The sequence below is a fragment of the Telmatherina bonti genome (genome assembly GCF_933228915.1).
Source record: "Telmatherina bonti genome assembly, chromosome: 17".
Taxonomy (NCBI): domain Eukaryota; kingdom Metazoa; phylum Chordata; class Actinopteri; order Atheriniformes; family Telmatherinidae; genus Telmatherina; species Telmatherina bonti.
Genome location: NC_136615.1, coordinates 12,403,887 through 12,427,930, shown reverse-complemented (window position 1 = coordinate 12,427,930; position 24,044 = coordinate 12,403,887). Strand labels below are relative to the sequence as shown.

Here is a 24,044-nt window from a genome sequence, read left to right as displayed (position 1 = left end):
TGAAATCCATATCTGTATCCTACTGAAAATGTATGGAAAAACACAAAGAGGAGAATCAAATTAAAACGACAACAGACTGTTCAGGAGATACAATCTTTTTTTCTATAAGAACAGACAGCTTGTTCATTAAAACTAATAACTCATATTAATATTTCCCAAAGGCTTAAAATGGCTCAATAATAGGCAAAAAACAAAACAAAAAAAAAAAAACAAAAAACACAATAGTAAACAACTCTTGCAACTCTTGAAAGAGTTGACATATATATATCCAACTTGTATTTGTGAAAAAAAGGTTATAATTTGCTTATGTAGTAAAAAAATAAATAATAATTTTACATTTGATAAAATGAACTAAAGCTAAAAGACAATAATTTTTAGATTTTGGCTTCTTCAAAAACACTGCCAAAGAATTAAATAAAACTTATCAAAATAGAGCATATTTCAAATGGTGAGAAACGCTCCTTACATATGACTTTTCAAACAGAAAGGGAAGCATGGCTGGGTAAGAATAACACAGAAGATAACAAAATAAAGAGTTGCTGCTTTTATTAGATTTATTAAAAGAGCATGTTTGATTTCCATACGGTTATGTCTAAGCGGAACCAAATAGAGGGAAGTTTAGATTGGATACACAAAGCAACTGACCAACTGCGCATGCGCACAACTATCAAAACACCGACAGACAGAGGAGAGATGGATTAAGGAGTTTATTTCAACAAAGCAATGCTCTATCAAGTAAGGTTTATTTTTTCGTTATAGCAAAACTATTCTTGTCATCGATTATGCTTAAGACTAATTTCATGGTAAAATTCATTTTCCAGGGCAGACAATTTGACTAAATGAAGGTTACGATAACAATAGCTACATTGCTAACGGCTAGTAGATTGGGGGTGCTACAGCTTTATATACATGCATAAAAAATAAACATTTGTAGAGTTTGCATTTAAGTTCAAAATAAAAAAAATATATATAGGAGATAATAGGAGATGTTAATTTGTATAATTTTTACATAATCACTCCTGCAGGCGTGCTGTGGCTTTATTTCAATCTTCGTACATTAGTTCAGTAGACGATCTGAGGATGGACAACATTTCTGCAACAGAGGGGACAGCAGATTGTCCTCTGGTCTCAGAAGACATGGAAGGGATCTGCGTGATGCCTGATTTGAGTGCCATAAAGACTGAGCAATCGGTGGGTGCAACCCCGGATGACACAAACCCTCAAAATGTGGCAATGGGCATCAAGTTTATTTTGCCCAACCGCTTTGATATGAATGTTTGCTCAAGATTTGTGAAATCACTCAATGAAGAAGACAGCAAGAACATCCAAGACCAGGTGAACTCTGATCTGGAGGTGGCTTCGGTTTTATTCAAAGGTGAGGATAAGTATGGATGTTGATCATCTATTTTCTATTCTATTATTGTTTATTTCTTATGCTTGGTTTTAAGGTTGTTGTCAGCCTGTTTCTTAAAAAAAATGTTTTCTTACTTACAGCTGAGTGCAATATCCAGACTTCACCCTCACCAGGCATACAAGTACGCCATGTTTACACACCATCCACCACCAAACATTTTTCCCCTATCAAACAGTCTACCACACTCACCAATAAACACAGAGGCAATGAGGTTTCGTCCACTCCACTCTTGGTGCACTGTAAGTACCACCACTGTTTGCAAAAGAAAATAAAAATCAATAAAAAGAAAAAAGTAAACATGATACATGAATTTTTTCCTCAGCTTTATCTATTCATCAGCTGGCAGCCCAAGGAGAAATGGTGTTTTTGGCAAGCAGGATTGAACAAGGTAAGCTGCCCACCCAGGCTGTTAATGGGGTCCAGTTCCTCAGTTACACAGTTGTGACATATTTAATACTGTTTATTGTTACAGTAACACAAACTAATTATTCATTTGATTTAACTATAAATTCTCTTTTGTCATTTGCTTCATTTGAACAAAATTTCAAAATTGAACAATGATTATTATTTGTTATATCAGCAGGAATATAACAAATAGTAATCCAGAATTACCGAATATCCCATTTATAGTCATATAAGATGGAAAAAGCACTAAATTCTCATTAATAAAAAATCCACACAAAATATTTTCAAGTGTATTGCTATGTGAAAATTTAGAAAAAATATATATTTATTTTGCCTGTTACATATGACTGATGATGTTATGATAAACAGTAGGAAAGAAAAAAAAATCTGTTTCAACCCTTCCTCCCTGAATTGTACACAAACAAAATAATTATACACACCTTGGACTATATAAATTATTCAAGCATATAATTACAATAATAATAATAACTGATACTTTAATAATCCAAATAACATTTAAACAAACAGAACCCAGTGTTCATACAGTTTCTGACATTTTGTGTCATTTTTTGTAAAAACTTTGCTCAAAATCCTGTGATCACAATCCAATACTTGTCTCCTGCTATTTAATAGATACCAGAAAGCATAAAATTACACTGTAATAATTTTGACACAACACGTGGGTATAAATAGTAAATACCCCCCTTAGAATGTGGGTTTTTTTTTATGTTTTGCCTCACAGCAAGAAGGTCGCTGGTTCGATCCTTGGCTGGTTTGGTCAGTGGCCTTTCTGTGTGGAGTTTGCATGTTCTCCCCGTGTATGCGTGGGTTCTCTCCGGGTACTCCGGCTTCCTCCCACCATCCAAAGACATGCATGACAGGTTAATTGGTCACTCTAAATTGTCCCTAGGAGTGAGTGTGAGCGTGAGTGTGGTTGTTCGTCTCTCTGTGTGTGGCCCTGCGATGGACTGGCGAGCTGTCCAGGGTGTACCCTGCCTGTCGCCCAAAGCCGGCTGGGATAGGCTCCAGCTTCCCCGCGACCCTGAATTGGAATAAGCGGTTCAAATAATTTATTATTATGAAAACATTAGCATTAGCACTTAGCTTATGGGACATCACAGTAGTACTGCTTCCTATTGAACAGCATATGAAAACTATTAAACTGCACAAGGTCAGTTACTAATCATTGATATATCTTTGATATATGTATGAATCATCACAGTGTACATTATGAATTTGCTGTTGCTTGTCCATACTCCCTACAAAGTATCTAATGTGTCAAATGAGGGTCCTAAATCTGCTGTGCTAAAACTGTAGAAATCCCCTAAATTATTAGTACGTTTTTTTGTTTGTTTTTCTTTTAATCTCATATCATCCATGTGCAAATGGAAAGCAAATCTGTTCTTGATGTGTTTTTGATATTTATTTCAACAGAAACTGTAATTAATCTCCAAGATGAGGAGGGTTTTACCCCGCTGATGTGGGCAGCTGCACATGGACAAATAGCTGTTGTTGAGTTTCTACTACAGAACGTATGTAAACAAAAATGCATCTGATCACATTGGTTTATTGAATCGGAAAAAAAAAACTATTTTAATACTCTGAATCATCTTTCACCGTAGGGAGCCGACCCCAACCTTCTAGCCAAAGGGAGGGAAAGCGCATTGTCTTTGGCCTGCAGTAAGGGATACACAGATATCGTGAAGATGCTTATCGACTGTGGAGTAGATGTGAATGAATATGACTGGGTGAGAGTTTTTCCCTGTTCACTGGACAACCATTAACGTACCATAATGGAATTTAATTAGTGTTATGATGACTGAATTATTGAGCAGGAACAAGTAACAGAGCATGTTAACCTTAACCCTTCCTCTGAATATTGATGTAAACCTTGAACAATGCAGTGTTTTTACCTCTGTGGATTTCAGAATGGAGGTGCACCTCTCCTTTATGCTGTCCATGGCAACCATGTGCGCTGTGTTGAGATCTTGTTGGGTGAGAATAAAACTTTTAATGACAATAATATCTGTTCTCAATGACATTAAATGACCGTAAAGAAATAAAATCATGTCAATCAATAGGAAAATTTAAACAAATGATAAAAGATGAGATAATTAAAAGTTATGAGGCAAATAAGGTTGTTTTTTTTTTTTTTTTAAAGCAATGCATGTTGAATTCTATGATTTATTGTGTGTATACAACTGCACACTGTTTAAGTTTCACTGTAATGGAATTTAATGTGTATTACTGTATTTTTCATGCAGTGAAAATTTTACAGTGTCATTGACGAGGGAATATTGGACTAGATAAGTGCCCAACTTCTTCCAAAACCATTTTCGAACTTAAGAAGCTTATTTTATTTGTTGTTTGTTGTAACCAATATTTGTTCTTTTAGTTAAAAATAAATTAAATTTTTAAAAAAAACATTCAACACTGTGTGTTTGTTTCAAGATGAAGTAAAGCAGCTGTATTTGTGAAGTTTTATCTAGTTCATCAAACGTTAACATTAATTGTGTTGTGGTGTCTTCTAGAAAGCGGTGCAGACCCTACCATCGAGTCAGACTCTGGATTCAATGCAATGGATATGGCTGTGGCCATGGGCCATCGAAATGGTATGTGAAAGACATACACAGCCTCTGGCTGTATTTAGAATGAAAACACGTCAGCACTCAGACTGAGAATCACTCAGAACAGATATGACAGTATCAGAAAGGAAATGCAAATTTAATGAAAAGAATAAATGTGTTGAAAGTTACTTTTAACACTTAGAGCCATGATTTCATATTATGTCAAACAGCATCCACAACATTTTAACCTCAGTTAATTCCTTCATAAGTATACAGTGAAACTAGATAAGAGGTACTTTATTATCCCATGAAGGCAGGGACTTTGTCTTTGGTCTCACCAATAGCAATAAAACCATAGGAGTTGCAGAAATATAATCTACATGCAGCCTGTATTCTAATGTATCAGCTATGGTACATTGTTGATTACAGTCACCACACTGGAGATAAAAGGACTCTTATTAAAGGTGTTCTATAGTGCTGCTGGAAAGGGAATAAAACTCTCTAAAGGGTTGCATTTTATCTCCAATAACTGAGCTTGCTTTGTATGGCAAAGTTGTAGTTCAGCTAGTCTTTTGTTGGCAGCCAGCTGTCTTTCCTGCTGTTATATTAATAATAATCAAATATTACTTTACAAAATTGACTATCAAGCAACAATTTAGGCTTTGTCGTGGAAAAATACAAAATCTCAATTTCATTTTGTGTGGCTTACATATTTGTCATAAATGTAAATGAACAAGAGTGAAATACCCTAAAGCAGGGAACTCCAGAACCAGTCCTCGAATCCTGCAGGTGTTGGATGTGTCAGTGCAGCAGCACACCTCATTCATATGAATGGGTCAATAAACGACTTGTGCAGAGCTTGATACGAACTGATCCAGAATGTTAGTAAACTAAAAACAGAAGAGCTCAGAGCGATCAATCAATCAAATGACCACCTGTTGCCAAAATAAGTCTAAATATCAACTTCCCTCTTTCTATTGTCATTTTCTTTTTTTTTTCTGTCGAAAAAGTCTAAAGGAATATTAAAATGATCTAATCCAACTTTATTGATGAAGCACTTTAAAACAACCACAGTGGACCAAAATGGTGACCCGAATAATATTAATAGTTAGAATAATCCTGCTGGTGGTCTTTGCTGGCACTTCAACAAAGTGCATCAGAATTATGAGTCCAGACTAGTTAATTGTTCAAGTGAACGCCGGCTCACTTGTAAGAGTTGGTTGTCTCAGCGTGTCCCTGTGTAATTCACCCGCCAGCTCTTTGGTCTTCCCACAATATTGATTTAAAGGAGGCAGAAAGGATTGGAGTTTATCCTGTCATACATCACTGTGACATGAGTGGGAGAGAAGTTGTTGACTTTTACTTCGCTGCTTTCCAGCCACTTTTGCTTTGTTGGAAGCGGTAAAACACAAGTGGTTTCTTAGATAAATACAGAGTAGCTTTTCTTTCTGTACCGGGAGTGAAGGGTGGCCTCAAGGGAATGTAAATATTTTGATTAATATTTACTTTTCATGTCCCATGAACTACACTGCACCGAGTGCAACACCAGTACATCTGTTTGGGCTGTCCTCCCTACATTACTATGGCTTTGTGTATTAAAACACAGCATGTCTGTCTGTTTAGTCCAACAGGTGATGGAGGCACATCTACTGAAGCTACTGATGGGAATTAGAGAGTGAACTGTTGCATGTGGAGGAGAACAAAATACCAGAAGGACATTGGTGGGTGCTGGACAATCATATATCATGCCCTGGCAGTCAGTCTGCAGGAATCTCAAGCTCCTTTGACAGATATTTCAACAGAATTGCATCATATATTTATTTATTTTAGTGGCCAGATACACAAGAACTTTCAGCTTTTGCACTTTTTCTTACATACCTGAGCATTTGAAGTCTAATCCGGATTCACTGACAGATGCTAAGTTGACATCTTCACTTATTTTAATTAAACTGTGAGGTTTACGTAAAGTTTCAGGTTCTGCTTTAATTAAATGTTCGTTAAATAATTACCCCATTCCCCTTTCCCATCTCTGTTTCCTTAAACAATTTACCAGAGTGCTAAATGGTTTTTATGGTTAAAATCACACGCATAATTGCAGAGGCACACTGTACAAACTGTGATTATATGATGCTGCCAAGCTGTTTGTTGAGTATTAAGTAGAAGAGGTTTGTTTTGTTTGTAAAGGACTTATTTATTTGAATAATTTAGACCGTTGTGGATCTGTTGATGTTGAGACGTATTGTGAATTTTGAAAGACCTCACACTGCAATTAAATATCCTACAAGGATATTGTGTTGCTTTTCTTTTGCAATTTTGTATGAAGTTGTTTGAGTTGCTTTTTTTTTTATGGTTTCATCTCTTCACAAGTGTATTTGGAAGGTACAGCGAATGTTAATGGACATTACATGAAAGCATGTTATGTAAACACGTCAGATTTTAGACAAAGGCTGATTTCCATCCATGGTTTCTTTAACAACTGTACAAATCATAAGTTATGTGTAAAAAAAAAAAAACACTCTGGTGTCAGTTGTCTTTCTGTAAAGACATTTTTCCATGTGATTGTCTAAAATCAGTGTTTATAGTGACAGAAATGAAGATGGCATGAGTGTTAATCAATATGACTGAAGTAAAATCTGGAAAATGCCATCTTTTTACTTCACCAACAGTAATTCACTGTAGTACTCTACTTACTGACACTGAAGTGTTTTACTTTAAATCAAAGTTAAGAAACTTAAACATAAATTAAAAATATTAAACATAAGTTGAAAAATATAAACATTTCTTTATGGGAACTGTCAGAGCTCATGTCAGTCAGAGTTCTCTGTATATTGTAGAGCTCAAATTTTATCCAATGTTATTTCTGGAGACTTTCAATAAAAAGTTATTGCAAAGAATTTAATTTCATGATATGTTTAACAAAAATAAATATAAACTGAAGGGTTCTACAGATTAGTCTTACACTTTAACTGATAATCACAATAATGCCAGAGAAATAACCAAGATATACTTGTTTAGAAGTATGAAAGAGCTTTCATTCCCAGATTTGTAGGCAATTGTTCATCTGCTTCTATTACAGTGACTTCACACAGATTCTGTATATGAATATGGGTAATGCATTGATTATACCATACCTAAAACACTCTTAATTGTATGCACATCAATATTTGACAAAATGGTCTTGGTCATGCACTCTTTACTTAATTTTAGGGTAAATATTTGTGGTTTAATTGAAACATTTTCATACGAGTCTTTAGTCCCTCTCACCTGAAATATGACAAGCAAGACAAGCTGAGCAGATAAGTCTTCAACAAATTATATAACATTTGCTATGGTGCAGCAGTAGACAGATTAGCTTCAAGACAATACTTACATTTGTATTTTTTACTTCTGTTTACAATTTGGGATAACTCACCATGACACAAAGATGCCAGAGAAGACCTCCACAAAAGGATGTGCATGTACTTCCTTACTTACAGCTTCCTCAGCCGTCCTAAGAATTAAGTAGCAACTATTTTGAAAAGGAGTAAAAGTACAACAGGCAAATAAGTGCAGAGTAAATTGTGGTCAAGTAGCAGGCCACAGGAAGGATGGAGAGGAAAAAGGCAAGAATGAGGAAAAATAGGTTTGCATTGTCATGAGAGACCAGCCTGCACACACACAGCCATTCTTATTGGTCTACAGTAGCTTTAACTGCACGGTGCCATCAATAACAGAAGAAAAATGTTTTCCCCTACTTTATTCCCAGCTCAACAGCTTCCAGCTTTCATGCTGCCAACAAACATAAAACAAGACCTTTAAAGCTAAGGTCACTCTTTACAGGCCAAGAACAGAGGCTGCTGCTGTAGCTGAAACGCCTCAGTGGATGGCTGTTCCCAAGAATTTCATTTTTATAAATGAAGAAATATTTTTTCAAGATATTAAAAATAATCTATTTTATGTGGTCACCAGGAAAAGTGTCTGTAAGTGACACAGCTTTGCATCAGCCATGTTTTTCATTTTATGGAAACTTGCTTCAGGGTCTCATCCTCATGTTGGAGGATGTGCAGAAAACACTTATTTTATTTGGACACAATCAGTTAAAACATATATGGCAAGATATTCCTGTTGGATATTAAAAAAGGTTTAAGTTTCCCCTCTTGATCAGATTAAAAAATAAATAAATCTGAACATTGGATCAGACTAATCTGATCTGAATGAAATATTTACACTTTTTTTTTAAATTCAGACTGGACTATTAATCTGATTAAAAGTGGTCATGTAAACACATCTTGTGTCTCAGCTGATGAAATAGAACTAAAAAAAAACAACAACTAAGGCCTTTTGTTGACAGTAGCAAAGGTTTATTCCAGATAAGGTGGTTTTAAGGAGGCCACAGAATTAAGGTTCAGTAACAGAGGAAACGGATGTACAGGAGGGGCTTTGAGCACCACATTTTACACACAATCTCTCACTCCAACTGGAGATAAAGACCACAAAGCACAAGCATCTGGAGCATCCTGTGGCAAATAGCTGGAATGAGTACTCAAATACACCAAAATACTGCTACCCTAGTTTTAATACATCAGAGTACTACTCTACAAATGTACTTAAAAAAATAAATCCACTTCAGAGTTTGCATGTAATTTGCTCAAGTGTTGTACAGATTACAGAATGCTCCCAGCCAAAAAGTTGCCACATTACTCATCTTTTCAGATGTTTAAACTGTTAAATTTCCACCTCTTTGCATTTCTTGCTCCACATGGTGCTGTCAAGTTCTGACACTTCCCATTTCCTCTAGTTGGCCTCATCTTTGGATGCTTCGTCGAAATTCTCCACCAGATCTGAAACAACAAAAGATTTAGCCGTGAATTGATTGAGTGTGGGGAAGAAGGTCGTATCCATCTGCGCAAATCGGTCTCAATGGTGGCAGAGCACAATTCAGGAAAAGTGTGTTTATCCGAAACGTGATACTTTTTGTAACGCACTCCCAATTCTATGCTCATCCCTCCTGCTTCCATACAGAGTGCAATGTGCTCGACATATGAGGCCCTCAACTCCTGAGAGCAGCTGTAAAAATTGTGGCAAAGAGCATCAAAAAGTTGGCAACAATTACTCCATGAAATGTGAGAAATCTGCCTGTCCAAGTCATGTCTCAGAGGGTCAAGGGTTAAAATGGAAACAATTCAAAAGGTCTGGGTAAACATGTTCCCTTTGGTGGGGGAACAAAGAGGAAACTTGACTCCAATAACAATGTGATGGCAATGGCTGTTAACCCCTGTGCCATCAAGCGCTCCAATTGCTGAATACATATGTAATCGTTTGTTGCATTAGTAAGACTCAAGCTAGAAGGAGAGAAGTCCTGGGAAAAACTCAGATTATTCTAATGGCAACCTCATGTGTTTGCTCCATTTTCTCCACAAAGAAACACAAACCCAACTGTACAATTTTATAAACAATGAACTTGAGATTCAAACAAAACTCCACATTGCACATCATCAAAACTGATGAATCCCCTTCGTGTGACCCCTCTCACAAGCCAAAAGAAAAGCAAAGCTGCCGAGTTTGACTGAGAAATGAAGAAGAAAAAAAAACATACAGCAGCCATCAAAGAGTGTGAACATGTATTACCAAATAAGACCAGTTGGATGCTGACAGACTGCTATGCATGAACTTTAGCATGCAGCAACAACATTTTAAAAAAAAACCAAAAAAAAATTCCTCTCTCACCTGGAACATCGTCGTCTTCCTCTTCTACTGCTGCAATCGGCGCTTTTCCATCTGCAGCTGTAGAAAAAAAAAGGGCAAAAACTTGTCTTCATGCACGTCTGACTAAACAGAAAATACAGTTATCTGCAACTTTACAAGTTGAGTATACTGGGAGGATGCTGACCCTGTTTGGGAAGGGCCTCAGCGAGTCTCCTGAGGCTCGTCAGGCTGTCGGCTCCCAGCTGGTTCAGGATGCCGGGCAGCATCTCGGTCAGCTGCTTGGTCTCAGCGTGGCCCGTGATGGTGAAAGTGTTGGCTGCAAGTGATGCCTGGACTTTGGGATTGTTGAAGTGGATGACTGTTCCTTGATTTGTAAACATGTTAACCTAGAACAGGACAAAACATGTTAGCAACAAAATTAAAGACAGGAATCTCAGAAGAAGCTTTCCACCCACCTCTTCAATACCGGAGATGTTGTTCACGCCGAGTTTCTTTAAGGAGAACTGGAGCTTCTTGTCATCCGCAGTTGCGGTTCTGTGTACAACCTTCTTCTTTCTGCGAGCACTACCCTGTAGGGACAGAAAACGTGTAAAGCTTCAGCTACTTAACAGACTGTATCATTCTCTGTTACAAGCATAATCTGTAGGCTGAATATTTAAACCTCAAGTCTCTAATTCAAGACTTTTTCCCAATCATTCGAGTTTAGTCGTCATGTCAGTGTTTCAGAAATTTAAGTCCACTAATAAAAAAGAAATTCACATCCTGAAGCAGACTCATGGACATTGTATATTTCACAAAACACAGAGAAAACACAAAAATTAATTTATCATTTCTTGAACAGTTACCTTTCCGCCGATGCGGACTTGCGCTTGTAGTTTAGCGAGTTTTTCTTGATTCATAATTGCTTCTTTCATCTAAAGAAAAAAAGCATCCCATTGTCAATGTCACAAGCACGTTTGCTTGCACTAAATGTAAATTGGATGACACAATGTTGAAGACAGTACATTTCAAACAATGGGAAAAAAATTGTGAAAGTTGACGATGCAGGACAAAATGCACATCATGCAGAGTGGAAATGGACAGATTCAACTTAGAGACTTCAAAGTTGTAAAACATAATTATTATTTTGCCCTTTTCTTGAAATTAGGCCTATATTATCTAAACATGCACAACCAGTTAAAAGGTTATTCAAGTTTAAAGTCAATATGATTGTTATTGAGACACTGCAAAGATGCAATTCAAGACTATATGACAGTGTTCAATATGAAAGACACTGCAGATATTGTGTCTCTTTCACCTCCACAGCTCCTTATCTTTACTGCTGTTTATAAACTGACCTAAGTTTTTGTTTCATGACTCATTGATTTATTTACCCTGTGGCAAACTGGGTAAATAAGTTCCAAGCTGCCTAATTATCTTAGGGTCAATAAGGCATTTGCAGGAATTAAGTTAATAATTCATAAAGGACAGTTTGTGTTCACCATTTAAAGTAAAGAGTTATCTCAAGTATTATTAGGATTTATTTGGGTTTAACTAGCATAAATTTTCTATTGTGTAAAAAACAAACAAAAGAAAAAAAAAAGGTGGCAAATTTAGGCAAAACCCCAACACAGCAGGTAGGTGGATACAAAAAAAAAAAAAAAAAAAAAAAAAAACTAGCAAAAGATTTAAAACAAAGATGGCATTAAGCCTCCAGGCTACAGTCTCGCTGCATTTACTGTACATAATGTGGTATGAAAAAAAAAAGCCAAATCCATTGCAACTTAGCTCTTCTAATGAACACGCCTTTCAGAATCTGATGTAAAGGTCAAAGTGTTGACAGTTCAGAGGTCACATCTGGTTGCATGGGTAATGTCACAAAGATGCAATTTAGGAGTTGCGATTTTGTTGTAGTTTAGACAACTGTACATGTACTTTGGTAGACATCAGTACTGACTAAACGGGTTTCCCAAGTTGGTCCTCGAGGGCCGATGTCCTGCAGGTTTTCCATATACCCCTGTTCCAACACACCTGTCTCAAATTAAGCAGTCCCTGTGTAGAACTTCATTGGTGTGTTGAGATAGGGACACATTGAAAACCTACGGGACAGCGGCTCTCGAGGACCAACTTTGGACACCTCTTGACTAAAATTACCATGCATAACTTGCATTATTCTTAGAAAACATATTCTTTCACTTGGCATTTTGATTCTGGTGGTCTTCCACAAGTTATAACATAATCTACATAATTTTAATTATCATCTAATTATTCAGAAACCTTTTCTACCACTTTGGTAAAATTACATATCACAAATATAAAGAAAGACATCCTAAAGATTATTTAAAAATAAAAATTTCAATAAATAATGTAGCCTACCAAAAAGTGTATTAATTGGAAGAATGCCTCATTTTAAAATAAGCCATCTGATCTTTTCTCATAAGACATCAAGAGTTCAGGTTTTTTTTCCCCCTTTGTTGCCCAAGTCTAAATTTTTGCCCTCTCAGTCCATAATACCAATCAGTCACATTTTCTTATTACATATTTGATACCCACCATTATCTAAGTACAACTTGACAATTAGTTCACAAATGTGGCAGAAAAATAAACAAAGTAGTCTTCAATGTTGAGAGAAAACAGGAAGAAGAAGAAAAACAAACCCAGAAGTTAAACACAAATATAAACGCCCACTTGCAGGGAGTAACACCAGTCGTGTGGGTGTGGTAATAAACGATAAGCTTACGGGGTTTTTTGTTTTCTTTTTTTTTTTTTTTCTTCTTCTTCTTCTTAAAGCGAGACATGACGTTTAGAAGCAGCTCTATGTGTCACTGTCTATTTTATGAAGTTAGTCGCTCCCGAAAGGTAAAGTTTTCCATATCTTTGCTTGTGCATGTTTAGTCCCACCAAAGATAAGACTAGTGAAGAATTAAATAATAGATGATTAAAAATGGGTTAAGAAAGACCAACATAATATACAAAGATAACCATAGTTTACTTTAGGACAATTTCAGTAGACTAATTGAATCGAAACGAGGTGTGGTGGAGCTTTTGAACAAGAACTTGCATGCTAAATGCAGCTAGCTCCCTGGCTAAGCAGCAGCTTGTGGGTGTACGGCCTGTCACAGCCCCTCACTCTGCCACACAAAACCGTCAGTAGCGTTAGCATCAAACCCCGGCGGATTTCTGCCATCCAGTCGAGAAAGGCTTTCGTTTACCTCTTGTCGTCGGATCAGGGTGTAACAGTGCAGGGAACAAGGTATTTAAAGCTCCTCACTGACCTGTAAACTAACAGCAGACACATGCGGGGAGCAAGATGGAAGCGAGAGAGGAGGGAGGAAGTGACGTACAGCAAGAAGTGCGACATGAAATGGGTCTTTACTGCCCCGAGTTTAGCTTTGCAGGTTGTAGGTTGCATGCAGCAACTCCACCAGTCTGAGGTGCAACATCAACAGAACTCTCTCTCTCTCTCTCTCTCTCTCTCTCTCTCTCTCTCTCATTATAAAACTATAAACTATACACACACACACACACACACACACACACATATATATATATATATATATATATATATATATATATATATATATATATATATATATATATATATATATATATATATATATATATATATATAAATTTATATATTCAGATATGGAATAGCCTTCCCCTTCACATCGGAGCTGCTCAATCTGTCTCTGATTTTACGTCTGTCCTTAAAACCCACTTCTTTGCTCTGGCATTTGGTCATACCTGAGCTTTTTCTTTTTCTTTTTGTATATTGTTTTGTGTCCAGATTTTTTTCTTTTTTTTTCTTTTTTTTTATGTGCAGTGTTTAATATTAAATTGTTGAGTGTTGTTTTATTGTTTAGCACTTTGGGCGGCTGCTGCTGTAGAAATGTGCTATATATGTGAACTTGAACTACTATACATGCATATATGTGTACATATATATATATGTGTACATATATATATATATATATATATATATATATATATATATATATATATATATATATATATATATATATATATATATATATATATATATATATTGCGATGGACTGGCGAGCTGTCCAGGGTGTGCCCTGTCTTTTGCCCAAAGCCAGCTGGGATAGGCTCCAGCTTCCCACGTCCCTGGTGGTTTATATATATATATATATATATATATATATATATGTAGATTGATAGATAGATAGATAGACAGATAAATAGATAGATAGATATTTATATATATATATATATATATATATATATATATATATATATATATATATATATATATATATATATATATATATATATATATATTTATATATATTTATATATATACATACATACATACATATATGCACATACACACACCCTTCAGTACAGTGGTTCTCAAACTGGGGGTCATAAACATTGTGTGGGTCACCAGATCATTTAAAAAAAGTATAGTCTTTATCAAATAAATTTGGGGGTGCCAGCGTAAAAAATTTGTTTCAAAATTTAACTATTAATGCAGAGATAAATCTAAGAAATTAGCACCTTAATTTATTGACACATAAACAAAGTTAGTAGTACATATGCCATATTTAAAATCTGAATTTGACATTACCGCCACTAGAGAAGCTGGTTTTTTCACATTGGTGAACATAATAAACCACTTTATCCTCCTTATATATGCCGATTATGGCCATTTTCTTGCCTTAGTTGCCTTAGGCTGACTGCACGATGACCGCTGTGATATATGACATGAATAAATATTCAGTCTGGGGTTAGAGGTTACAAACACTGATGTATGTTTTCTTGGAGGTTGGGCACAAAAGCTTGAAAAGACCATTAGTATATCACTTGAAAAAATCCACAAATGCACACAATATTTGAAAACAGTAGTTAAACTGAAAACACGTCAGTTTAGCAAACAAAACAATATTACAATCATAATTTAAAATACAGATATTTGAAAATAAAAGTTCCTGCAGTTACGTGACGAGGATATCAGTCCAATCAAGAAGTGCTAAAATATCGCGAACAATTCAACAGATAAAATGTTTGCGTTGGTAAAACAAAACTACATAAGTTTCTGAATGCAAACCTCTGTACTTCTGACTCATATTATGATAGCATAATAATATTCATTGTTATATTTATTTCTGGAGCTGTTATTGCCCTTCAGCATCCTGAGAAATAACACTTCATATCTTGTTTTACCCGCCCAAGCATCACGGCAGCTTTTTTTCTTTTTGCACAATGACACATGTCACATTGAATATCAACACTGACTGATGTGCGACATAAATCATGACTGATTCAGTAAAGAGTTGCAAGAAGGACCTTATCAGAGGAAGTGCAGAAAAGACAGAGAAAGTGACAGAGCAAGAGATGAGACAATAGTCAACAGAGTGACTTTTCCTTGCTGGACGGATCTCAGAGAAGAAAAAGGAAGACAGATGTAACATTAGCCTTAGTTCTTTCAGTAGTGCCGTTTTAAAATATTATAGTTTGGTCCTTTATGATTAGTTTATTTTAAATGAATTTATACTTATTACTATGAATGTAATAACTGGGACACCATAAATTTAGAGAGTGATGAACAGATTAGTATGAGAGCAAAAAAAAAAAATCTTTCTCACAAAACAAATACATAATAAACCACAAAAATTTCTTTTTATATTTGAATTAAGATGGAGTACAGAAAGTGACTGCAGTTTCACAGAAGAACCATTAAATAATTGCTCCTTATTGAGGTAATTGCTCTCGTCAAATCCTCCACCGTTAAGATGGAGTGAATTTTATTCCAGAGCAGGTGTAGATGGTTGCTGGAGTAAATATTGCTTTCAGTTTTCTCTTGCTAGGTCATTTCAATGAACAGACAAATATGGATTATGGTCCAGTAGATAATCAGATGAAGATTGGTTGGAACTTCAGATGAAGTTATTTAGACGATGATGCTTGTCTGTAGACAGAAAGACAAGTTTTTAAAAACCCTATGTGTGTAATTCCTCTTGAAGGAATTCTAAACTATCATTCAGGCAGATTGGGAAATACACATGAGAACATAGCTATGTTTTACTTCTTCTCCTTCAGTTTATCTTCTGAGGATGATTGTAAAATAAGTTATAAAAATGTGTCTCAGTGGATGTCTCTCAATCAGACCTTCTCCCCTTTAATGATCATATCAATCCTCTCAGGTATCCAAAAGCACTGATACAAGTATTGATCAGAATCGGGTTGCTCAAACTGAACCATCTCCATTTCTTGGCCAAATTCAGGTCACCATAAGTGGTCCATTGTAGGTTTAAATGTGGCTTAATGTACTATTTCTGAGCCTAAACTGGTCCAAATCCACTTGCATAACACCAAACTCAAACAGGTAAGCAATGCAGCACATGAGCCAGAAGTGACACTTCCCTTAAACCTTATCTGGCCCCATTTCGACTCACTTCCTGAGCAGGTAACACTCAAAAGGGGGACAATTTAAACCAAAACCATAAAACTATCTTTGCAATTTTGCCTTAACTGAATGAGCCATAGGCCACCTAAAGAAGGTCTATTTCATATTCATCTCTGAGTGGCTGTAAAAACAGTCAGAACTCAAAAATTGGGACATTGCTTCACATTTGTGTATTAACAAATTATATAAGTGTATTAGCATTTAGCAAAGCAGTGCTGGCATATTGACTGCTCTGCATTCTTATGCCAGTTTGTGATGATTAAAGTTTTTCTTTATGAATTTTGGAAAATTTCATTTCAAATAAAAACTTTTTAGTGATTAAAACTAGCTGTTATTTAAGTTGGTAGATGGTGGCATCGTTTAGTTACTTTTACATTAAGTTGATTTTTTTTTTTTTATAGAATAATTACAAAATACCACACAAGTATAATTTTAATATGAAAAGTAATTATTATTATTCATATTTGTTTTCACAAATAATTTTTTCTTTCCTGGGGAGAAATCCTCACTGACTGTTGACTTGCAAATATATCACAGCATAATATACATGCCACAAACATGCCATAAAAATACAAACATTGACAAATCAGCTCTGTTGTGCACAATTTAGTCATTTTTCCAGTGCTGTGGATTCAGTGTCCCCATAAGGTAAACCTATTTTTATTGTTTGTATTTAATTTTATGTGTGCTTTTTTATTCCAGTGAGGACAGAGGTAAAATGTTTTGTTTGTCCCATGCTGGAAGCAGTTTATGTAGAACATAAGGAACAAACAGGATGACAATATTTCGCCTCTATTTCCCTCATGCATAATCTTGTATTTCTCAAAAGCGGGGACACCCAATGGCTGTAAGAGGCAAAGAAGGCTTGTGTTTAGAAAGAGGAAAAAAATCTTCCCGTGATATGGGCACCTTGAAATCGCGGGTGGAGTGGGTGGTGGTGAGAGGGAGGGAGGGATGGGGGGTGCTTAAAGTGTTTTTTTTTTTTTTCTTCTTTCTCTCTCCCTCGGTGAGTTAAACCGTTATTGTTTACATGCACAAATGAAATTTCAGGTATTTTGTAGAAATTTATACGTAACCCTTGTCGTGTTAAATATATTCGAGATGTATTTCTTTATCATTTTATGATGAAAAGACAGAGGAAAAAACTATCCCACAAATTAAAGCGTGTTTCAAATGCCAATAATATTCGCATGAACCCAAGAAAATGTGATGCAATAAACGCAAATCTCGTAATTGCTCTTAAAAAGTTGCATATCATCGACCTCTTTTTTTAATCAGTTTTGGCTGAAATTCTAGCCATATGAGAAATTATATATATATATATATATATATATATATATATATATATATATATATATATATATATATATATATATATATATATATGCCTAAATACTGTCAGTGGTGGTGTGAGAAAATGATAAAGGGTAAACACAGAATGGCACCAGCGCGTTGTTGCGCAGGCAAAAGACCAGGAGGGAAACACTCTGTTACAGGCCTACCAGGCTTCAGCTAAAGGTCAGGGTGAGACTTTAGTTAAGTTGGGGGTGTTGGTCATTCTTGTTGTGACAGAGATTATACATCAAGCAGGCCTGCATCATTCGGCTGATGCCCTGGTTAGTGCGACGCAACTTTACCGCTAGATGGTGTTGTACAAAAGGGAACGTTGGAAAAAAAAAAAAGTTATGAGGACGCACAGAACCTGAATGAGAACAGCTAAAAGCCCCAAAGTAAGTTTATCTTGTCTTTTGAGTTGCTAGAAGAAATTCAACGGATGCATGTGCATATTTATAGGGGAGCTAAGTTATACCAACTGTAGATTAAGTTATCTTGTGTTTCTTTATTTTCTTCCTTTTTTTCTCCAATAACCTAGAAGAGCACAGAGATGCTTTGGTTAGTCCGCGTTCTTTGACACAGTTTGATTAAATTCAGAACCAAAGCTGATGTATAATGTAGGCTAATCCTTTACAGTGACAATCTCAGCAACAGATAATTACTTTTATGCCCAAAAAGTAAAACAACTCAGAGTCCAACCTCAAACAAAACACACTCAAAGTGTGTTTTAAAGACCTAACTTACTATTATTATTCTAATTTGATAGCATTTGATAGCATTTAAACCATGTACAAGGTCCGTTTTGATATACAATCATTTACTGAAAACTGATATGTGTTATTTATTTATATTTTCAACACAAATTTTAATTGGCTTACCCATATTTTACATTCTTCCCTTGTGATCCACTAAAGATAAACAGTTTCCCAAATGTTTGTTGATTTATGAGGGGGGGGAAAGGAAAAAAATAAGCCTATTTGTTCCTAAGCTTTGTCAAAGAAAACAGACTGCCTATAAGATTACTTCTACACTCTTATCTTCCTAAAATGAGTTGAAACGAACACAAATGTCCACAAACACTCACACAGCATCACGCTCCAGACGCTGCGCGGCAGAGGCCTTGTATGTGGGACTTGCATGCTCTGCATGACCCGTGACTGATTCGAGTTAACAGCTGACTCTTTTCCATTACAAATGGCTCGCGGATAATCTAGAGAACTACCGGATCACGCAAACTGAGCTGCCTGACTGTGGTGGCCCGCACCCTGCCAGTAAACTGTTTCATAAGACGCGAAATACCTCATCATCCTTCCTTAAAATAATATTCATACTGTCATTAAAAACAAAAATGTCATATTTCTTTTCATCCAAACACTTTGCGGCTTATTGGTAAATTTAATATAAATTCAAAAATAAAAAAAAAGTACATGTCAGCTGCCCCTGAACGCATCATATTAAACTATTGTAAGCTTATGACTTAATAACTTATCCCTTTCTATCAAACAATAACTTGTGCAATCAACCTTCTTTAAGGTCTTTTATGAGGTCTAAATATATTTTGCACAAATGCATGGAAAAACCTCAGATTATGTGTAGACCATATTGCTCTGAAAGACCACCACAAAGGATGGAGGCCACACTAAACTTTTGTTCCTTTCTTTCTTTTCCATAAAAACCACTCCGTTAATTACCAAAGAGCTTTTTCTCTTATTTTTGTTTCCTCTCTTGTCGTTTGTCTCAGTGACGTTTCCCCACCATGTGATCAGAGAGGCAGTATAAATACCGCCAGAAGATCCGCCCCCTGTTTGATTCAGGTTTACCCCCTTTTGCAGGTTTCCCCGCTTAGTCCTCAGTCTGGGGGGGGGAGCTGCTCTGTAGTTGGTGATTAAAAAACCTAAAAACATATGGAAATAGCGGAAGAATACAAGTGGACATTCCTCTCTGGCGGCAACACGTGCTCCTCTCCTCTTCCGCTCCTCATATGAGTTTTTGACGAAGGAGGGCAGGGCAGCTTGTGCATCCCACCGTCTTCTCCATCTCCTTCGGAGGGCACAGCCGTGAGAGAGCCATGACTTTGAGTTCAGAGATGTCGGATGCTTCCATCCTGTCGGAGGAGACCGATATAGATGTGGTCGGTGAAGGCGAGGATGGGGACAACCAGACGCGCTCCTACGTGGACGAGGTGGCGCAGATGCACGACGGCATCCTCCTTGCCGGGTCTCCCTCTCCATGCTTGGACAGCTCCACCTCCTCACGGGATACCTACAAGCCGGCGGGCAAGAACACCCTGGTGAAGCCTCCTTACTCCTACATCGCCTTAATCACCATGGCCATCCTGCAGAGTCCTAAAAAGCGGCTCACCCTCAGCGAGATCTGCGACTTCATCAGCAACCGCTTCCCTTACTACAGAGAGAAGTTCCCGGCCTGGCAGAACTCCATCAGACACAACTTATCCCTCAATGACTGCTTTGTTAAGATACCAAGGGAACCCGGGAATCCGGGCAAGGGCAACTACTGGACCTTGGACCCAGAGTCGGCTGATATGTTCGACAACGGGAGCTTTCTGAGGCGGAGGAAACGCTTCAAGCGGCAGCAGACGCAGGACTTGCTGCGGGAACACAACAGTTTTATCCCCGCCGCCGCCGCCGCCGCCGCCGCCGCTGCTGCTGCGTATGGGTACGGACCGTACAGCTGCGGTGGATACGGCATCCAGCTCCAGTCCTACCACACACACTCTGCGCTTTTTGCTTTCCAGCAGCAACAACAACAGCAACAGCAACAGCAGCACTCCAGGCATTCTCATTCTCACTCGGGGACCATTATCCCTTCACCGTCGTTGATGCCCACCGGCACGGACTTAACCAGAAGTAGGTTTTATCCCCAGCTCAGCTCCAGTCTGGGCTCAGCCAACGTGCAGGCTGGTTCTCCTGTGCAGAAGTCGAGCTCTCCCCTGCAACGGTCTCCCTTCTCCATAGAGAGTATCATCGGGGGCTCACTGAGCCCCTCCAGGACTTCCCCGGTAGTTGTTCCAGTCTTACCATCCTCTTTGGGGCTTCCAGCGGCCGGCCAGCCGCAGACCATTCACCCCGGAGCAGTTTTACACCCGGTTGAAAACTTCCCGAACCGAGTTGTCGGCGGCACTAGCGCCTGTTAAAATGTCTTAAACTTATCAAGAAACTTTTTTTTTTTTTTTTTTTTTTTTTTTTTTTAAAGACACAACAAAAACAAAAAAACGCCCCTCTTTGAAGGTAGGATTATTTTTGTATGTTTGTTTGATAGCACGCAGCTGAATGATGGACATATAAAACACTACTTGTGCCTAATATTCATGCTGTTTATGAAGATATTTATATGAATTTGTTTTGTTTTTTTTCCGAAGTGAAGCAGATTTTTAAACCACGAACTTTCCTTGTATTTTCCATGAAGTGATTCCTTTCAGTCACTGTTTAGGGCGTCTCAGGATTTGAAGGACAGGTTATAAAATGATCACTTGCTTAAAAAAAAAAAAAAAAAAGGCTGATAATGTATTTGTGTCAAACACATCCATGTTTTTATATTAGCAAATCAAAGCAAGATTTTTGAGGTTTTGGTTTGAGCTTTGTATTAAAAAAGAGAGAGAGATACACAGAGCAAAGTCATACATTTCTAATTATATGCAGTGTGTGTTGATTTCAGTAATAAAACATTGTACATTTTTTTTGGCAATTATTGTGTAATTGAAGTGTGATATTTTTACACAGTTTTTGTTTTTCAACCAGAATAAATTTCGTTTTGCAAAAGAAAAATGCCAATTTGTTTGAAATTAAATTGTGTTAAAACGTGGAGTCTGGTGGGCCTTCAGTGCCACCTCAGGGTGTAGTAAATGACATAATGGTGTGTCTTCCACGTTGTAGTTTTCATTCCAATACAGAAGAAAAACAAGAATAATCCAAACATAGGGAGGATAATAACGGGCTCTGAGCAGATTTGAGTAAGGTTTAAAGACTTTTGTTGCGGATGTGTGCGTGCGTCAAGGGCTGCAAATATTTACAAACGTAGCAACCTAACAGCATGTGGAGATGTTCTTAGGCCAGCGTCGCACGCTTATGGACATGCGCACACGGAACTTGCGTGTCCATCTGACCTCTCTCACACTCATCCTCGTAATTACGGTGAGCGGACAGGAGGGTGTCAGCCGGGTGAGACTGGGGATGCTTTTTTTTCCTCCCCCACCTGTGTCAGGTCGATGATTATACTGGTTCTAATGTCGACAGCTCGGGATGCTCTTGAGAAACACTCCTCATCCAAATATTTCATTATCTGCTCAAATATGACGGTTTCCTAAGGGGAAACATGTTAGTCCTGTGGCTTACAGGTCAGGGACCCATTAAAGGTTAAATCGCCTTAATCCACTCGCTCCTTTACTCACATATTATTCTTTTTTTTTTTTTTTTAATCATATTTCTTTTTATTTATTTGACATTTTATATTATTTTCATTTTGAGTTTTACCTAATCCCCATGTGTTTTCCCTATATCTTATAGAGGGCAATTGATTGGCTGTTATAAAAAGCTGCAGTGTTATATATTGGGTGGATAAATTTGTACCTAATCAGACGCCATATAACGCAACCTTATAAGAGCATCAGCTGCAGCACGGATGCTGCGTGATGCTCCATGTGTCAGACCCCTCAGTCTAAATTTTTCATCATCCTCTTTCTGCTGCCTTTTTATTGTACAGCGTCAGTGCTTCCGTGACTGGATGTGTTGGGCCCCGTCGCTTGTGTGTGAGTGTGTGTGCGTGTGTGTCTGCCTCCACTGATCCGAAGCAACGAGTGTGTAGTAGATGGCTAAATTTGTGCAGCGCTTACAGCCAGTTCAGTAGGCCACAAGAGGACAGCTATTGCGTGATGATGTAACACGCAATGAGAGACAGACAGACACACACGCACACATGGAGAGAGAGGGAGAGAGAGAGAGAGAGAGAGAAGGGGGGAGCAGCAGGGAAGGAGGTCAGTTGTACTGTGCGGGCTTGTTTACAAATAGTGGAGGTTAAACGAGGGAAAGGCAAGAATGAATACAATAAGACACGTTATAACGTGTTGTGTGATGTACTGGGTTTCTGCAGACACTGCAAGAGTCGTGAGACTTTCACGTGGTGAGCTGCAACATATAATTCTGTCCTAAAGTGTTTTCATTCATCTGCTCCAATAAGCAATGGAATATTCTCACATTCTTAGTAAATATTAGCCTGTGCGTTGGGTAAACACTGTGTCTCTTTCATGGGCATTTGTGCTGTGTTTTTATGGCATCTGACACGATTCGTTTAGAGAACGTGTATGGCTTGTTATAGCCTATTTTATTCCATTTTTAATAGATATCACATTTGAAAAAAACAAAAAAACAAAACAGCGTTGTCGGTCATTGTGTTTGCGTGAAAATCTGCAGAGAAAATGAAATGATTAGAAAATGGAGACTGTCAAAGCATATATATATATATACATATATATATATATATATATATATATATATATATATATGTGTGTGTGTGTGTGTGTGTGTGTGTGTGTGTGTGTGTGTGTGTGTGTGTGTGTGTGTGTGTGTGTGTGTGTGTGTGTATTACTTCCCAAAAGTCTGTCTGTCAAAATTTCGGATTTATCCTGTTAGACGTGGATTTATTTTTTCTCAAAAGGCGCAAATAAGACGCAGAATGTGCGTGCGTGCGTGCGCATCAATAATCCAACTATACAACTATAAAAAAGAAATTATACTATACATTTTTTTATATAAAAATAATGATATTGTACTAAAGTGAAATTCTAAAATAGTTTGGATAATGATGATGTGTGTGGTAGCTGTATAAAAATATATTGCAGGTTGCGGGTAACTGATTAGAATAATAAACAACCTAAATCTTTCAGTAAATTAAATTACCACTATTATTTAATTTCACACTTCATTTCTTATTGCTGTAAATTTATCTAGTGTTGCTTTTGAAAAATATTTAAAGTGCAACAGATACTGTAGCTCCAATATTCAAAATATTATGATCGTCCCTCACAGTGTTTTAAATAAAACAGGCATTGTTTGGGTTTATTGAGAAAGAGACAATCTCATTTTCCAAACCTCTTGGTTAAAACGCCCGAAACGATCAAGCAACTCATCTGATCTAAGTCAAATGTTTTGTCATGAGCTGTAGTAACAACAACAGAGTGAAGGTAAGCCCTGCAGTTAAAAAGGCGACTTTA

At 37.1% G+C, this 24,044-nt stretch overlaps 3 protein-coding genes across 4 annotated transcripts; 2 read left to right on the top strand and 1 right to left on the bottom strand.

The window, feature by feature from the left end:
* The first annotated feature begins 641 nt into the window (after positions 1-641).
* Positions 642-7,173, top strand: ankra2 (ankyrin repeat, family A (RFXANK-like), 2). Its single transcript, XM_079256633.1, has 9 exons — positions 642-735; positions 1,026-1,375; positions 1,495-1,653; positions 1,737-1,802; positions 3,254-3,351; positions 3,442-3,567; positions 3,748-3,814; positions 4,351-4,431; positions 6,010-7,173. The coding sequence occupies exons 2-9, from the start codon at positions 1,081-1,083 to the stop codon at positions 6,063-6,065; spliced, it is 948 nt and encodes a 315-aa protein (XP_079112759.1). The 5' UTR covers positions 642-735; positions 1,026-1,080; the 3' UTR covers positions 6,066-7,173.
* Positions 7,174-8,704: 1,531 nt separating this feature from the next.
* btf3 (basic transcription factor 3) lies at positions 8,705-13,388 on the bottom strand. Of its 2 annotated transcripts, none has more exons than XM_079256779.1 (6): positions 13,263-13,388; positions 10,917-10,985; positions 10,527-10,640; positions 10,256-10,457; positions 10,093-10,149; positions 8,705-9,206 (listed from the first exon to the last, which is right to left on the bottom strand). In XM_079256779.1, exons 2-6 carry the CDS (start codon positions 10,983-10,985, stop codon positions 9,160-9,162), a joined length of 489 nt encoding a protein of 162 aa, XP_079112905.1. In that variant the 5' UTR covers positions 13,263-13,388; the 3' UTR covers positions 8,705-9,159. The 2 variants fall into 2 exon arrangements, with proteins under 2 accessions (XP_079112905.1, XP_079112906.1); XM_079256780.1 differs by having other exon boundaries at positions 13,326-13,374.
* Positions 13,389-19,886: 6,498 nt separating this feature from the next.
* foxd1 (forkhead box D1) lies at positions 19,887-20,972 on the top strand (the record flags this gene model as incomplete). The annotated part of the gene is made up of 1 exon (XM_079257122.1): positions 19,887-20,972. One exon carries the CDS (start codon positions 19,887-19,889, stop codon positions 20,970-20,972), a length of 1,086 nt encoding a protein of 361 aa, XP_079113248.1.
* Positions 20,973-24,044: the final 3,072 nt, after the last annotated feature.